The sequence below is a fragment of the Puma concolor genome, chromosome A2 (genome assembly GCF_028749965.1).
Source record: "Puma concolor isolate L17-30 chromosome A2, mPumCon1.1.hap2, whole genome shotgun sequence".
Classification (NCBI taxonomy): Eukaryota; Metazoa; Chordata; class Mammalia; order Carnivora; family Felidae; genus Puma; species Puma concolor.
This window is the reverse complement of record NC_141668.1, coordinates 144,255,738-144,273,803: the sequence shown is the minus strand read 5'-3', so window position 1 is coordinate 144,273,803 and position 18,066 is coordinate 144,255,738. Positions and strand designations below refer to the sequence as shown.

Below are 18,066 nucleotides of genomic sequence, written 5' to 3'. Positions count from 1 at the left end.
GCATCCGACTTCCGCCCAGATCATGATCTCGTGGTTCACAAGTTCGAGCTCCACGTCAGGCTCTGTGCTGACAGCTCTGAGCCTGGAGCCTGCTTCTTGGATTCTGTGTCTCCCTCTTTCTCTGCCCTTCCCCTGTTTGTTCTCTGTCTCTGTCGCTCTCAAAAATAAATGAAACATTAAAAAAATAAAAAAAAATACTGCAGTGTCTTTTGGAAAACTGTTAACACCAAAAGGAGCACAATTTAGAACTGCCTTTTCTAGTGTGCCCTCATTGGTTGAGCACTTAACTTGATAGATGCCTGGAATGTCAAAATAATGGAGGACTTATTATGTAAGAGGTGGCTTAGGGACATGTTAGGGAAAGAATGGAATGAACTGTATAAACATTAGTTATGACAAAATGATAGGTTGAAGATTACTAATATGAATGTTTAGAGCCTTCCTTCATATTAACCTCCCACAACCTCTAGGAGATTCTTTTTCTACCCTCCTCCTTTCTGGCAGAGACAAAGACAAAATGAGAAAAATGAAAAGAGAACACCACATAGAGTAAAGAGAATCAAGCATTGAAAGGAAAAAAAAAAAAAAACAAGTCTTGGGAGTCGGTAAAATTTTTTGGAAAGTTTTTGCAAGAGTATGCATATTGATGTGTGATATATTATCCATTTCTGGAGATGTGGATCCTGGGGATGGTGATGATGATGGGCTTTGTTCTATTATTTTCCAAGATGCAACTAAAGCAAAGTTATTGTTGGCATTTGGATTACACTTTTCTGAAAAGAACTCTGTGCTGAGGGTTCATGTCATTCAAGGATTCATGAGAGTTAACAATTAACCATGGGACATGAGTCATTTTTACTATCACTTGAACTAAATCTCAGTGGAAGAGTTCTGTAGATACTTTAGTCATCAATGGCCTATAGAAATATTTTGCCTGAACTATTGGCCACATGTAAGAGACAGCTGGATCTTGGTAAAATATTACAAAAATAATCTAAAGCTAAAACCCATTTTGAAGCCATGGGGTATAGACTGTCTCAGAATTTGTATAAAGGGAAGTTTTTCAAGTATAACTAGATGGTCATCTTTTTGGGCTGTGGCAAAATAAACCACTTAATAGGACATCAGGTTTGATTATTTCTACAATTGCTATAAATCTATGGTTTCTCATTCACTATTTTGACCATAGTGACTTGATTTATATTTAATCCAAAACATAGTCTTTAATTCCTTACTACTGAAATCTGGTTCTATAAAGGTAGTCTTCACAGAATAAGAGGAGAGGCAGCACAATCCTCTAGAAACATGAAGTGCAGAAGAAGAAAAACCAAACTAAAATCTCTTTTCCAGCTGTGTTTAAAATGATGACTTTTTTATAAAGAGCTTTGAATATACTAAAGTGTCATTAGCCTTAAAGAATCTTCTCTTGTACTTCCATGGTAAAGAAAAATTTTGATTGTATTAATTTGGCAATGAGTGTTGGTAAACACATTCATCGGTCCTAATCATACCTCCACATGGGGATTGCCTGGTAGGTTTAGGATTGAACTGCCAAGGAGCTGACATTAAAACCCTCCTCTCTCCTGAGAAAACATGAGAATACTATGATCGACTTTCTGGCCTTTCTCATCAGAGGCTGCTAGGCTGAGAGCAGACCCTCTCTGAGAAGGATGAGAATTTGTCCAAACTGGTGGGGTATGTTTTAAAAGGCACGATTCAGTGACCAGAACAGGTGCTAAATAAGCAAACCTGTCCTTTCTCGTCCACCTCGACTGTCCATGATTATGATATAAGTGTGGTCCAGTGGCTGGAATTATGGTGATTTTTCAAAAATGCCAGTGTCAAAATTTTGCCTCGACAGTATATCTGTAACTACTAATAATGCTGTTTTGGGCTGACTCAGTTGCTTTGAAATTGCATGGCTCTGTTATGAGTAATGAGAGGCAACCAATTATCTATAAAATAACGGCATGCACAGAGGAGAGTTTGATGAATTACAAATGAACTCTGCTGACACAACAGGGTGTGGAAACCTTCTCTGCTCTTCCTATCAGAGTTAGGGTGATGCTTGCAGACTTTACAAGCAACTAGCCCACTCAGTTCTAACATGGGGTGGGAGCCTTCCCTCACTAGGACACATGGCATTGCTTTACAATTAAGTAGGAAGCTCAACACGGGTGTATAAAGGCAGCACACCCAGGTATGAAACACCTATGTAAAGAATTATTATGTTCCAGGAAAGATGCAGTTAGATAAGGGATATGGATGCACTGTAATCTGATGTGATTCAGAACACAGACCAAAAGAGCCATCACAAAGCCCCATCTCGGAACTCAGCCCAGTATGTGGGGAGCCACTGCACAAATTCACCTAAGCAGAAGGCAGGTGTTGAATTCCTAGAACCAAGGGATTCCCACCCTCATCAGGGATCTGTCAGGTGGAGGAGCTTCATTCAGCAACACTTGGGCTCTTGTCTCTGCCGTGCCTGATGAAGGCAATGTCTGTTTTTCACTATTGCTTAAGAAATTGCAATTTAAAGTCATTTTCTGCTAGGAAAAGGATACAGAGAGTAGTCAAAACACCAAAACATCCTGCAGGATTACATGGGAAGATCAAGAGAATTCTATACATCTAAGAGAATGTTGATGCCCTGATGGCTTCAAGAGGCTGAGTAAAGAGTTCATAGTTTGAGGATGTTTATCTCTGTGGTCCTATGGCAGTCTTGTCATGCTTGGGGATTAATGGGGGTTTATACGTAAAGAAGATACAAAACAGGGGTTTCTACTTACTGAGAGGTTGCTAGTATTTCCACACCAAACATTCAGGAGAGAGTAGTTTTTCTGGTTTTGTTGTTGTTGTTGTTGTTTTTGTCTATTATAGTCCCTTCCCCATATTGGGCATCTCTGGGTACAGGTTTGCACACCGGTTTTTAAGATAGACTAATGGCAAACACAGTGTGGAGGCCAAGCCCTAGGAGTTGGTCTCCCAGGAGAAGCAGTGATTTCAGATAGATCCCATCAGCCTAGAGACTAAGCATGCCTGTCAGGAGCAGTAGGGCATGATGTGGGGCTTGCTGCCCAGTGTCCTCCAGCCAAGTACAAGAGACTGGGCTCTTATCCCTAGGGAAGCTGACTCTGGTTCCCCCCAGGTGCCTTATCTTCTCCACATACCTGGTGAGAGACATGGGGAGCACTAACTTAGGGGGATTGCTACAGGTCTGGAGTCAGCTTGCTCTGGGTTTGAATTCTGACCTCCATTGCTGTCTTCCAAAGACAGGTATCATTTGTCTGTTTATGATAATTTTAGATGATCTTCACTGAATCTCACTATTAATAAATTATTCCCTTTTAATCCTTTTAAATAAGTCAAATAGAGAGTCTTTGTTCAGTTCTGGAATGGAATGCCTCTGTAACAATGGCTAGCCTCTCTTTTTAGCAAAGAGAGAATGAATCTCACTCCCAATGTCTATAGGCAAGCAACTATGCCAAGCTGGAATTCATCAGCATTGTTTTTCTTTCATATTTATTTTTATGCTTAATTTCTAATTGCAAATAATACTTGTTTTTCATTGACGTTAACATAGAACGTTTAAAAGTGAATCAGGTAAATAATGAGTAAACAATACCCTGGTACAGAGAGAGAGAGAAAGAAAGAGAGAGAGGCATGATGACATAGGAATGAGAGAGATTTGGGAAACACTGTATTTGCCCAAGGTCATATTACTTAGGTACTTGGTCACATGGTGAAGTGAAGAGGACAGGTGCCTAGATAAGAATTAGTTCAGTCTGGAAAAACTTGCAAGCAAGGAGAGTTGGAATGCAGGGGCTGTGTTGGCTGGGAAAGTGAGCTCTTTTAGCAAGATAGGCAGTCCAGAGGCTAAGAGAATGGTCTTTGGGGTTTGAGTGTCTGGGTTCTATCTCAACTCTGTCACTTGGAACTATTTACCTTGTAATAACACTTAACATCATTGAGATTCAGTTTTCTTATTATCTGCAAGATGGGATAATAGAACCTGTATCTTACAAACTTGGAAATGTTGGCTACTATTATCCTTTCCAGGGCTGAACCCTAGCCTACCTGCCTTTGTGCGTGTTGTGAATTGTGCAGTCTTCCCAGGTAAGCAACATGAGTGTCTTCATACTGGCTCTGCCTAAGACCGACTTGCTGCTGAGGGTGTAATGGAGAAACCTTGGAGAGGTCAAGCTTATCTGAATTTCACATAAACAATGAATAATTTTTTTAGGTCTAGGTATATTCAAATATTGCATGACAGCCCTATTTATTAATGAAGTTTCAGAAGTTCTATGAATCCCTTAACATTACATAAACATTTGGTATGCAGATGCATTTTGAAAAGGAAGGAGAGTGGGTATCAAACCTTTGCCTCTAAGGGGAAATATATATTATCCCTTTATATTGCAGGAGATGATGGTGCTCTTGGTGAAATCTTAGGACCCTATGCTTAAGTCCCTAGCCTCCAAGTTACTAGTTGAGCTATTTGGCAACCCACATCATCATCGCTCCTTTTCTCTGTTCCTACCTCTGATGGCTGAGAAAACTGAAGGTGATTTGTTTGGTCTGTAACCAAAGGCCTTTAAAGAGAGATATTAATGCTAATTAATTTAAAAAACCCACAGGCATTGTGGCAATAGTTTGTACAGCAAGCTGGGATGAATGTCTTTCTGGCAAGACTTCCAAGGCAAGTTGATTCACCCAGAAGACAGGAGATGTTAGGCCTCAAGGCATGACAGAAGCAAAAACTGGTGAAGCAAAGCATACAGGAAACTTGGGTAGTAAGTTTAAATCCTCTTAAAATGTCTAGAAAATGCATTCTAACACAGAGTCCTACAATTCAGCAAGCCTCAGGAAAAGTCTAGAGCTTTCTTGCCTTGATCTGGAAGTCCCTATTACATAAGAAACTGGAAGAAAAAAAGAAAAGATCAGCTTAGTAAGTTGAGTCTGAAGAACAGCAACCCCATTTGAATGGGACATCCCACAATGACACACTGGCTTTCAGAAGAGGAACAGAAGGAGATCTGCAGCCATGCCTATGGGTCTGTGTTCTTAGGTAGACTGGCTTGATCCAGAGGAAGGAAGGAAGGAAGAAATGAGAAGGTGAACAGTAGAAAAGTTTAGAAATAAATGATCAAAGACAGCTTTTGCTAGCACTACACTATATCCCTTCAGGCAATTGAATGGAATGCAGCTGACAAGCCAGTGACATTCTCCAGTTTCATTCTCCAATGAAGTAAGTGTTCTAGAATGCAAGTGCCTGAGCACTAGGACATGCATGAACAATAATGGGGGAGACCTAGTTGATACTTGGTCTTCAAGTAATTGGAATACTTTAAAAAGGAGGCAGAGGAAAGAATGCCCAAGAAATGCACAAATACTAAAAACTAACTATAAAAGACTCCTATTTCAAAGGGAAAATGGAATACAATGAACATGTTTTCTACCTAAAAATCATGACCACTAAGCAGTGGATATAATTTTATATAATCCTGTTGCTACCAGTATTCACTAATTGTGTTTTTAATTTGTGTCTGATCTACTTCAACAGCTTATAGTATAAACACAAGACCAGATGAAGCAGACAATTCCCAAAAGGAAAAGAACTATTTAGGAGAGAGACACTTTATCTGAGGACCATGGAAGGAGTTTTGTTTGTTTTGTTTTGTTTTTAACAGGGTTGACAGATAAAATATAGGTGGTATTTTTTAGTCTAGGGATGCCCCAATATTTCATGGCAACCCCATTTATTAGTACATTTCAGAAGATCCATAAGCTCCTGGATATTCTATAAATATTTGGTGCAGATATGCATTTTAAAAAAGGAAACTGGCTACAGCTTTCCACCAGAATCTTAAATCTGTCATCTCTCAACAGTTCAACATCATTAATGCAAAGAGATAATTCTATCATGTCTGCCCTTTCCCTGTGGCCTTGAGCTTCCCAGCAGCCAAAACTAAAGGGAATTTACAAAAGCAATTTACCAAATAGCAGCTGAAGAGAAGAGGCCCAAGTGGAAGAAAGACTGATCTGGTCAGAAGATAGTGAGTCAGCTGGCTCACAAGCCCCTTCCAGCCTATGTAGAAATCTGAGACTAGAGCTCTCAGTGGGTATTAACTTTTTAAAGGATCAGGTATGCATTACAAAAGATTTTGGGCTGCCTGGCAGGATTGAACTGGAGAAGGGCAGGATGGTGACCCAGGTGGGCTAGGGGAAGGTGGCTGGAAGGAAGTGAGCTGATAGTTATGTAGAAGGTGACATGGAGGCAGGGAGCAAGAGGAAACCCAGAGGTAGGAATCCCTGCCTCAAGGGTCAGGGTTTTTTCTGCTCAGGCTTTTATATCTTTTGAATTCCTCTGTACCTATTTTTATGTGTCCCCATCCTGGGCAGGGAGTCTCCTTCCAAGGCCCCATGGAAGCTGTGAGTGATGATGAAGGCACAGTCTTTACCTGCAAAGTCACTGAAAGTAGACCCTTAGTGCTGCAGCTTCTGATGCCATTTCCTCCTCAGATCTCCACAAGGTTGGGGAGTCCTCTTCCTCTTTGTCATGTTTCTGGAGCTTTGGAGAAAACAATGGAATAGGCTTATTAATAATGGGTCCTTGGGATCTTTGAACAAGTGTTGTGCGGATGGCTAAACAGAATTTGCAAATCAGAGGCTGAAAGGTGTATGTCCTTTAATTGTATTGGTTGCCAAAATTTGAAAATGGGGAGGTGTCATGTAACTGTCCACATTTCCAGCTTTGGTGATAACCAGATCAGGCTATGCTGTGGCCTGTTCGATGCCTTGTCTTGTCTGCTGGAGGCTGTAAGTGGGAGGTCACAGACTGGAGAGCTTCCTCCCATTTACAGTAATCCCCAGTACTCTCTGATCTTATGCTTGGCTGGCATCATTCATGTATTTTACTCACCATTCAATGAAGAAACTGTTTTACACCTACCCATGATCATTCTCCTAAAGTGGCCTATGGCTTCCCTACTATTCTCTTTGGCTTAGTCTCTCTTATGAGCTCGGAGCAGTTTTGTTCAGTGAAGCAAAATAGCCCAAGCAAATCTATGATAACAGTACAAGAGCCATGAGTACTGAGTAAGAAATAAGAGCATATCCATTAAAAGAGGCTTTAGCAGGCAAACAGTTAAAAAAAATTAGAAAACATCAAGAAATTAACAATCGATCTAAGTCAATTAAATCATTTAAAAATCCTCTTCAAATACGCATATTTATTTTTAAAAACATCTTGTATATGTCTCAGATTTGCATATAGAGTAAATAAAATTTCCATTCTACCAGAGAGAGGATGTTCTCAGAGCTCTTCATTAGAAGAGCTCAATTTTCCCCCTTAATCTCCTATTGCAGTTCAGTTTTATTAACTAAATTTGTTATTCCTGTGTGTGGCTTTATCCATTGTAAAATGCTGAAGGTATAAATTCACAGGATGTGCAGTGTAGTATTTTGTAAGTCGTTTGAAGAGATTGAGGTAAATGTTTTAACAGTACCAATGATGGCCAGTATTTATGATATGAACTGGTAGTTTCTTTGATGTATATTATTTCATCCTGCACCATTTCATTTAATCTGTACCATAATCCCTACACAAGGCAGGCACCGCCTAGCTCCATCTTTACCAAGGAAGAAATTGAGCTCTGAGGAAGTTCATTTGCTTGTCAAAGATCAGCCAGCTAGGCAGTGGCTGAGTTATTCCCAACAATGTTTGCCTTTTTATCTATCCTAGAGGAGCTGCCTGCCACCTGAGTGGCCAGTTCCACCCACCAGGCGCAGTCCCCTCCCCAGCCAAAAGGCAGTCCTTTGAAAAGCATCTTGCTGCCTCAGCAAAAAGTCTCTCCACTAACATAGTGGAGTTTGCTATCTTGGGCCAAAATCACTGTAAATCTGAGAGAGACCCCATTCCCCCCAATGTGGCCCCTTGGAGCAGATGGAGAAATTTCCCCAGTATTTCTGAGCAAACTTTGGCACACAAAGGAATGATACCCAGGCTCTCCAGCTGAGCTATATTTCCACTTGGGGTAAGTTTCAGTCTAAATGAGGTTCATTAGCATATAACTGGGCCACAAATATGTTGATGAGGGTCATGGATCTTCTGTTCAGAATTTGGCTGCCAGCACTCTGGTTTTACATTTTGCCACATAGATTTAATTCTCCTTAGTGGAAGAAAACCACATTAAGAAGTCATTTCCCTCCTCGCAGAGGCAGATAGAACACCATCGCTACAGGCGAGTCAAACAGGATTGCTATTTTTCTACTCAAGAACTAATTTTCATTTTGATACTAGCTTTAGGTCTGTTATAAATCCATCTTGTAACAATTCAATAGGATGACAAAGAACAATATATACAGCCCAGAAAATATGGCCTTCCCACTTCTGGTGCTGCCATTGAAAAGACACAGAAACCCAGCATTAAGTGGCTTCATCACCACAGATCATACCAGATGAATCCAAATAATTTAGAGCCTGTGAACGTTAATGCCTCCCTGGTTATTAGGAGACCGTCTGTTATTGTCATATGCCTTACAGATGGCAACGTTGTGCCCACACTTCGAAGTTGTTTATGTGAGGTAGAGAAATAAATAAAACAAAAACTAATCATATTTGCAAAGCTCTGCTGTATATGGTTTTTCAAACTTAGAGGTTTCCCTCCTAAAAGCCCCAGATGGAAAAATGTGGCTTTCTTTAGAACAGTAGTGCTGGCTGCCCACTGGATTCACCTGGGGAACTTTAAAAAACACTATTGCCTGGGTCCACCCAGGGATTCTGATTTAATTTGTTTGGGGACAGCCTGGGTTTGGGGACTTTTTCAAAGTTCTCAGTTAATTCTGAGGTGCACTTACTCCTTGAGAAGCAAGGCATTTGGGAGAAATGTGTATGTGTATAGATAGAGCCCATGCACATAGAGAAATAATACATTTCCCTTTAAGACCATTGCTTGTCACCCTGTCAATAGAAGAGAGGCTGTTGTTTGCAAACCCTGTTTTACAACTGCTTTTCTTCTCTACAGAAATAGGGAGTCCAGGAATGATCCTGATGAGCAAGACCTGCGTCTTCAAAGAGGCACCCAGGTGACTTAGAAATTAAATGTGGTGTAGTTTGGGGTACACTTCTTCCTTCCTGAGGCAACCCAGGAACCTGGCTGCTGCAAGCCATTGCAGGCTGGCAGAGGTAAGCTCTAGTGACCTCAAACAGTGGTTTATGCAGAAGGCACTACATGCCAGAAGGAAGCTTTATTGGGGGAGGGGAGAACTTCAAATGAACCTTCCAGATTAATTTAGGCTGTCCACAGGGAAAGGCACTGACTGCTTACTAATGCACATGGTATTTATTCTGTCCCCACAATGCTAAGGGCTGGCCCTGGCACTAGAACACTGAAACAGACCCATTTATTGTCATTATGGGATACTCAGAATAGGCACCAAATGGTTAATTATAAATGGTGGGGGGGCGGGGATTTACAAATGGAACAGACCCTTTTGCTGCCCATATGAAGGGTACCCAGGTAGGGAGAATAGGCACCAAATGATTTGTTACAAATAAGGAGGAGGCATTTCCAAATGGGAGGGCTGCTGCTGGGAGGGCCTGACCTGCTTTGAAAGGCTTTTGAGTTTCAGCTTGGTAAAGAAACAGAGTGCTATGATACAGAGTGACGGGGGAGAAGGGCTTATCTAAGGAACATCTAGCAACATCTCTCCAAGAAGATAAGGTTAGGCTCAGACTTTGACAATGAGAGGGCAAGCTCCTTAACCTCTTTGTGCCTAAGTTTCCCCCCACCGTAAAAAGGGAGCAGTAAGAGTTTTGAGTAGATGTACTTGGCACTTAGTAGTAATAAGTGGTACTTAGTGTTTGCTGCTGCTATTATTACTACTATCAGGCTGGATACACCATCCCCATCACAGTGGGGACATAGAGGTTTTGTCCAGGAGTAAACTTGCCTTTCCTGTCTTCATGGTTCCCCAATGACGTGTGTCTTTTTGGACCGTAAATACACTAAAAGGATTAAGAGCTATGGTCAGAATTCGTATGGCCCAAACCAACGACTCTAGTGAGGCACTGAAGTCTGAGGAGAAAATTTAGCTCCTGCAGGTTTAAAATGACCTATAATAATCCCTAACTCTCCAGGTTGTTAAGAGTAAAAAAGGTATCAATGGAGGCTCCTCACAGGTCAAGGTCAAGGTCTTAGAATAAAAGATGTGGTAATGATCAAATGCAGTCAAAATTACCCTGAAATCAGGGCTGCCAGAGTTAGCAAATAAAAATACTAAATCAAATTAACTGAGTGTCCTGTACATCTCATGTGATATTTGGGACATATTCTTACTAAAAAGTATTACTTATTTATCTAAAATTCAAACTTAACTGGGCTTCTCCTTATATTTTATCTGGTAACTCAGCCTGGGGGACCCCCTTTGAAAAAGAAAAACCTAAACACTGAAAGTGTTTGGCTCACATTTGGGTTGTTCCCACACCTGCCTTGCTATGAATCCAGGAAAAGACACAGGCTGTCCAAAGGAAGACCAAAATCAAAGCTAGCATTTTGTTCACTCTAAGGCTTAGTATTGGATGAAATGAAGAGTACTCTTTAAACCCCACAGCTCAGTTGTTCTCAGGTGCACACTTTTCCACATTTTCACATCTCTGAAATCAAAGTGTGCTCCACAATCGACGGTGTGTCATAATTTAATTGGCAGTGTTTTTCTTTGTTAGTCGTACATGAAGGAACGGTGCTTCTTCCTGTTGACTGCGTCTGGGGTTCAATGCACTGCAGTGCTCCGTCTTTCCTCCTGGTAATCATATCACACAAGTTAAATGGCCATGACAGTGCTCAACACCACAGCACATTCCTTACCTCCTCTCTAGGCAACAGTGAAACTGTTGAACAGTTGACACTGTTTTCACAGGCACTTGGTTCTTTAGGGGAAAGTGCTCACCAGAGTTAGAAAGTTTGCAAAAAAATTTGAGCCAAAAAATCTTTATTCACTCAACAGAGTGAAGTCTGTGATGGCTCTTGGAAGAGCATTCTATTTCCATATAAGTTTGAAAAGAGATTAAAAAAAATGTATCTGCAGTCATTTCACTTTATCTGCCTGAAATGATTTTGGAGAAGGTAGTGTTAACAGGATTTCTGACTGAAGTAGTGATATGTGTCAATTTTGACATTCTGCTCCTTCCTGGGCATTGAGCATGCTATCACAAGGTATGTGAGGTAAAGATCAATTCCCTGATGTAATGCTCAAACTGCCTTGGCTATTGACTTTTTTATAGCTCTGTAATGGAATACAGTAGGAAGAATGATTCACAATAATTTAAATGTTTTTCAGGATTTGGAACTAACCTGTAATAAAATGCCAAGTTGTCTTCAAAGGCTGGGGAAGGTGGGGGGAAACGATTTAATACCACTTCTTAAAGAAGCAAGTGCTGAATATAAACTTGAGTGTTGTTATAGAGTACGTTAATATATTTCATTGTTATTTTCTAAAACAACATAAAGAGCAGGAAGCTTAAACTATTTCTTATGGGTTGATGGTTCTATTCAGACAGGTGTTTATATAGTCTTGAAAAGGAAATAATATCAATGAACACGGAAGTAAATCCATAATTTTCTTTTAGAACTAATTCTCTGCCTCTATTTTCAATATAGCCAACAAGCCTTTGTTGAGCACATGATATATTCCAGGCACTGTTCTAGGCATTATGGGAACTGTCAAAATCTATAAGCCACAATCTGTGCCTCCTGGGGTCTTACCACCTCAAAGGGCAGACAGATTTATACATATGTAATATAAGTCAGTCTGGTATAAGAACTGGGCTAGAAGTTCCATCACAGTGTTCTCAGAATATCTGAGGAAGAGAGTAATTCTTGCCAGGTGGGGCCTTTGGTTGACTTAAAAAATCAGGATTTCCACTGGGCTTAAAGCATGTGATTTCTGGGCAGTGGGAATGGCTTTAGCAAACACATGAGGTGCATGCCAGCTCTACTGCAACTCATGCCATGGCTAGCTTCCTCAACTGCTGGCACCCCTCTTTCCTGAGGAGTTCTGACTTAGCTTTCCTCATAAGCCTGACCTTCTCTCAGAGTGGTCAGAGAACTGAAATTTAGTTGCCATTTTGAGAAGCCTTAACATTCCATTGTTTAAAGATGGGGAAGACATGGGGTGCCTGGGTGGCTCAGTCAGTTGAGCATCTGACTTTGGCTCAGGTCATGATCTCATAGTTCATGGGTTCGAGACCTGCATCGGGCTTTGCGCTGACGGTGTGGAGACTGCTTCAGATTCTCTATCTCCCGCTCTCTATGCCCCTCCCCGCCACTATCTCTCAAAAATAAATAAACATTAAAAAACAAAGATGGGAAAGATATCTCATTGGCCCAGAAGATGGCCTCCAGTCTATGATTCAAAGCCACAAACAGCTTTGAATCCTGCTAAGAGAAAGTTACTCCATTTTCAATCTGATTAATCAAAAGTCTTAGTACTAGCATGTCCTTACTATGGTACCAGCATGACCTCTAACAGAAAGAGAGGAGCCATCCAGACTCTAGCTAGAATGTAATAAGATTGTTTTGTTTACATCATATTGATTTTGAGGGTTATCTCCCATTTATGATGTCATCTCAAATTTCCTTTTAAACTAAATTTATTTAAGGTAAAGAGTCAAGTGAGAAAATAGATGAAGTAAAACAATGTCAGAAATAGAGGATTAAGCACAGCATTAACCTTGAAAGATGGTCCAGAGGTGGGAAGTATAGCTGAGGTGAGCAAAGTCACTGCAAGTATGAGGCTACAGCACGGGCCTTCTAGGATGTGGATGTAGTTGTTTCTATTGGGCTGAATCAAAGGAGGCTTCAGAATTTTTTTATTCTTTTTGGACAGACATTGAAAGTCAAAATAGTTTAAAATTATAAGAGCTCTGAAGAGCAACCAATGCATTGTGATGTGTGGGGATGGTAGAATGGTGGGGGAGGGGTTGTGGGGGGAAAGGCCTCACTGAAGAAATGATGGAGAAGCTGAGATGCTAACAGTGTCTAGAAAGCCATGAATGGAGAGCAGGGAAAAAGGGTATTTCATGCAGAGGGAACGGAAGTGCACAGCGAGGGAAAAGGGATCTTGGTTGAGTCACTGACTAGAAAAGTAAGGGACATGGCAGATAATTTGCAGCCTGTGGGGATGGCTGAGAAATGGGAATTTTATTTTTGGTGCAAAAGAAGACATTAAAGGGTGGGAAGTGGGGAAATTAAAAGCTTAGAATAATTTTTCATTGAGTGGCCTGGCTGGAGAATGAATTAGAGACCGCTACTGCAGCAGCTGGACCAGAAATCATGGGAGCTGGGCAGGCATAGACTGGACCAGAAGGGGGCCCATCAGGCTGGAGGCAAGCTCAGCTGCCCCATAATCCAGTGTGCTGGTGACTTAGCTACAGTGTGTGCAGTTAGTGAGAGGGTCTCCATGCCTCCCTTCAGGCAGATATTTCTTTGACAACTTCCTGCCAGGCACTTTATGTAAAGCACGCTTGGATGCTGGCTCCCCTGCTCAAGGCTGCTCTGAACCAGTATGAAAATCACTCCTGTACTGCCCAGTATGTGACTCTCTTCAGTTACCTGCTTCCCAAACTCCCTAAGATTTCCTGGACCATTTAGATTGACTTGAGTGATATTTCATAATTCTGGATGTTGTCTCTGTCACATACACGCAGCCAGCATCCTTTGAGCACAAGTTTCCTCCCCAAACACTAAATACCGTTACTCTCGGTGCTGGTTATTGAGCAGTTAGTCACCCACTTTGGCCTCTCTTGGTGTCCTAATGTATCGCCTCTTGCTTTCATCTGATGCAAAATAATGTCTGTACTGCCAACCATTGGTAGCTACTTCTTTCATAGAACCCTGAGGTTCTGCAAATATTTCTTTGTGCAAAAATATGTTAATTGCCTCCCCCCACCCTTTTTTTTTTTTTTGAGAGAGAGCTAACGCACACAGAGTGGTGGGAGTAGAGAGAGAGGGAGAAAGGGTCTTAAGCAGTCTCCACCATGCTTAGCATAGAGCACGACAAGGGGCTTGATCCCACCACCCTAAAATCAGACCTGAGATGAAATCAAGAGTTGACATGTAACCCTTTGAGCCACTCAGGCACTGCGACTGCCTCCCTTCTGAATCTCTGTGTGAGCTGGAGCCCTGAACTAATGGCTAGATTGTGAGACTTCTAAGTGCAACCAAGTGGCCTCTGGTTCCCTCTGTTCACTGTGAAGTTTTCAAAGTCCAAATCATTGCCCTTTATGGAAAGAAATCCAGGTAATGCACAAAGCATTCATCATTTGATTAGTTGTCTAAGCTTTGACTTAAGCCTAACTTGCTTGAGTTAAAGCAAAAAAAAAATTTTTAGTACTGCCAACGAGGCCAAAATGCTGAAATAAGCTCTTATATTAATTAATGGTATCCTACTTTCAAGGAGTATAGAGTGTTGATGTTTAAGAATTTGTAACCCCCAAAAGTATTTATTAACTAGAAAATCACAGCACTGGAAAATAATTATGCCAAACCACTGTACTATAACAGAACCCAATTGCTTATCCAATTATACATTAAAGTATCACATTGTCAAGCCGATTGCCAAAGCAGCAAATGAGACTTTGCCAGCATCACAATTTGGACCAGATATTACTCAATTGACTGTACTGTGAATGGTCCTCAGAGTATCCCATGAAGCCTATAAAACCTGTACAAACCAGGGTGGGTAATTCAGGTTTGGTGGAGTACATGGCTGCCATCATAAAATTGCTTTAATTGGCTAGACATTATAATTTGTAGTTTTCCATCAGAAGCTTGTTAGGAGCAATTCAGCAAAGGGAGGTTTCTGCTCCTGGTCTTACGCAGTTGATTTCAATGAAAATAACAAAGTAGTCACTTCCTGTCAGAGGCACAATCTTTGAGAAAGGTAAACCAAGACGGGGCTTCCTGGATCTGCCATGCTGCCTCCTAGCCTGCCACCATTTAGAACTTTCTTACAACATAGCATCAGGGCAGGTGAGGAACAGGGCTCAGGGACTGGACCGTGAAGGGCTGCAGGGGTGTTGACATGGGAGTCACTACATTCGAGAATCATCAGCATAGAGTAAAATACAAACCTGAATTAATTTTAGGATTAAATTTTACAGCTAAAATTTTCTTCATAGTTTACCACATGAGCCTCATGTTTATAAGGGATGAGAGTGATCCCACCTAACAATCGGGCCAATCATTTCAGATGAAAATCCCATGATGGCAATAGTGATTACCTGGGCTGGGTAGAGAAATCAACTGTGCTAACCCAGCAGTCCTTGGTATTCCCATTATAATCCCTCAATAATAGTTAATTTGATAGAAAGTCTTCTGTCCAGTTCTCATGTGTATGGTTGAAATCACCAAATTACAGTAACATCCATTGGTGTATCCTTAATAGTTGCTGGGTCTGACACCCAGTATGTAGTCAAGAAGCATATGTTAAAGGTGCTTTCCCTCCCAACTTAGTGGCTGCACAAGTTCAACATTCCCATTTTCCAGATGAAACATCTGAGTCTCCAAGGCACTTAAATCACTCAACCAACATCACATGACTACTGAGGAACAGTAGTTGTCTGGATCAATATGGTTTATAGGCTCCTAGTACACTCATTGGATCCACTCTGTAAATTCTTGACAACTTTTCTTTGGTTAACATTTTTGAAAGCAGGGATGATAGAGCAGCACAGAGAAGAAAAGAGGTTGCAAACAGAGATCTACCTCCCAGCTGAGATCAGGCTGGGCAGCCTCCTCTGAGGGGACAACTGCATCTCAGGCAAGTTTTCAGTAAATAATCACTGATCTCTGTCACCTCACCCCAGGCTCCATTGTAGCTGAGTTTTACTGGCTTTTTAATGTGTAGGAAATTGGTGAAGCAACAGGGACTAGAGATTTCTACCAGTCTGATTTCCTCAGGCCTCCTGTTTCTAGAAATGCACTCACTGAGAAATGAAATGAAACTGCTTCTGAAAGGGAGTTTCATGATGGAGCAAACTTCAGAAAAGGAAATGTTAATTCAAAAACCAATTTCCTCACCAGCCATATTCCACAGGCCTTCCCTACTCCCCTCCTCCCACCCCATGTCTTGGATACTGGTGTTTGAGCAAGAGTGTTCTCCTTTATTCCTAGAGTAATGTCAACTTGTGGTACTCAGAATGAGGAAAGAGAAAAGGCAAGGGGCCAGTTTCTCATTTCTTTTGAATCTCCTGAATGTTGCCATATTTGCTCCTGCTACAGTGTAGATTCTTCTTCCAAAGGCCCATTACAGAACCTTTAGAAACACAGCCCAGGCAAGAGAGCTCTCCTCGAGGAGAGTGGGGTATCTGTATTGTAAGAAGCACACCACCAGGCACACCCTATTGTAGATATGGCCTCAGAATCCTGCTCAACACAATCCAGGCACCAACAACTAAGCCCTCAAAATAAAACCCATTTGGAGATGCTGAACTAAGTGAGCTGTTGGCTGGGGGTTGCACAATCCAGGTGCCCCAAGCATTGGAAGCTTATTTCTTTGCAGAACTCAAAATTCAATTATTCAACAAATAGTAGTAATATGTATGCCACATGGTATTACACTGTGCAATGGTGAGCAAGCTGGACAAGGTTTATTGCCCTCAGGAGGCTTACATTTGAGGAGAAAAGGCAGGCAATTGGCAACTATTCAAATCAAATCGATTACTGCCATTCCAGAGAATAAGAGAAGTACATCAGACAATGCAGCCAGGGAAGGCTGCTCTGAGGAGGTGACAAGGAGGCTGAGAGGGTTCAGCAAGTACTCATACCCAGAGGAAGGGCAGAGGTATCCGCATGGTCTGTGAACTGGCCGAAGGTCAGTGATGGGAGCAGAATGAGGAAGTACCCAAAGAGGCAGGCAAATCCCCTTCCTTTTAGTAGCAGAGGCACAAGTACTAGAAGAGAGAGGAATGGGATGATTCAGTCACATCATCTTTGTGGAGCATCTACTTTTTGCTGGTCTCAGAAGAATATGAATCGAGTGAAGACGTGGTAAGTTTAGACTCCAAGGGCTGAAGGAGGAGAGGCCAGCTGGAACAGCTGGGCCCAGCCTTGCTTGTGAGATAAGGTAATGCCACTTTGGGGGTTCAGTTTTGCTTCCTGGGCCTCTACCTGTCCTTAATATCAGGCTATCCTGATAGGACATTTTCCACAGAAAAGCAAACGAGTGGCAAACTTTTTGCACAAGTGGTTACCACCGAGGAGCAGTGAGGACACAGGGTGACCTCACAAGCATCTTTCCGAATATTCACCATATGTTTGGTGGAGCTAAAAGAGCTACGCAACACCATCTGGCCAGGTGCCTTGCACCAGGACTCACATGTTGGCAGATGACAAATGACTAACATAAGATCTATATTCTAAGGGTACTCACCACTCCCTAGATTGCTTATGAATTTCTTCCTTTTACAAGATAATTGTTCTGGCTTTGGTTACAAAACCACACTCCCTGCTACACACCCATTGAATGTAACATGCTGTTACTCACAAACCCATTCACTTCTGATGGAACTGTTCCAATGTCCTTCAAAGCTGCGTTGTTGCGAGTTGCACAAATAAATTAGGAGCCAACCTTTCCCCAATGCCTCTCTCTATTTCATTTAAATACCTTCTTTAATGAAGATATAAAGCCTTGGATGCAGCTGAAATGCTAAGTTTACCATGCGTGACAGCAGATCTTTGTCACAGATTTCAAATGCCTTTTAAAACAAAACCAAAAACCAGAATACTTGAAAGAAACTGAAATTTCCTTGTTATAGGCTCAACTGCTCATTTTATATACCCTATAAGTGACCATAATCCAGAAATCAGCACAGAAAACAGATGTAAGGCAACTGCAGACATACACATACAGCTTCACTACAGTGAACACCTAAAATGCAATGCCAGGCTTGTGACTATTTTGAAGCATCAGACTAGAAAAGAGATCCTTTCACCTTTTTCAGCTTCCTGACTCTAACCTCTCATTTATTTACTACTAAGATGTTCAAGAGGCACTATAGAAAGG

General features: G+C 41.5%; 1 protein-coding gene and 1 long non-coding RNA gene across 12 annotated transcripts in view; one reads left to right on the top strand and one right to left on the bottom strand.

Annotated features, from left to right (window-relative positions):
- FHIT (fragile histidine triad diadenosine triphosphatase) overlaps positions 1 to 18,066 on the bottom strand; it is a 1,412,849-nt gene that overhangs the window by 22,456 nt on the left and 1,372,327 nt on the right. For all 11 annotated transcript variants that reach the window (XM_086697744.1, XM_086697748.1, XM_086697743.1 and 8 more), the window contains one exon: positions 6,462 to 6,571. In XM_086697744.1, coding sequence (XP_086553870.1) covers positions 6,470 to 6,571 — 102 coding nt within the window. In that variant the 3' untranslated portion in view covers positions 6,462 to 6,469. The remainder of the gene's footprint in view (positions 1 to 6,461; positions 6,572 to 18,066) is intronic.
- The window catches only part of LOC147583569 (uncharacterized), a 36,070-nt gene continuing 27,028 nt past the window's right edge, over positions 9,025 to 18,066 (top strand). Inside the window, exon 1 of the long non-coding RNA XR_015248344.1 lies at positions 9,025 to 9,087. This is a non-coding gene — a long non-coding RNA (uncharacterized LOC147583569). The remainder of the gene's footprint in view (positions 9,088 to 18,066) is intronic.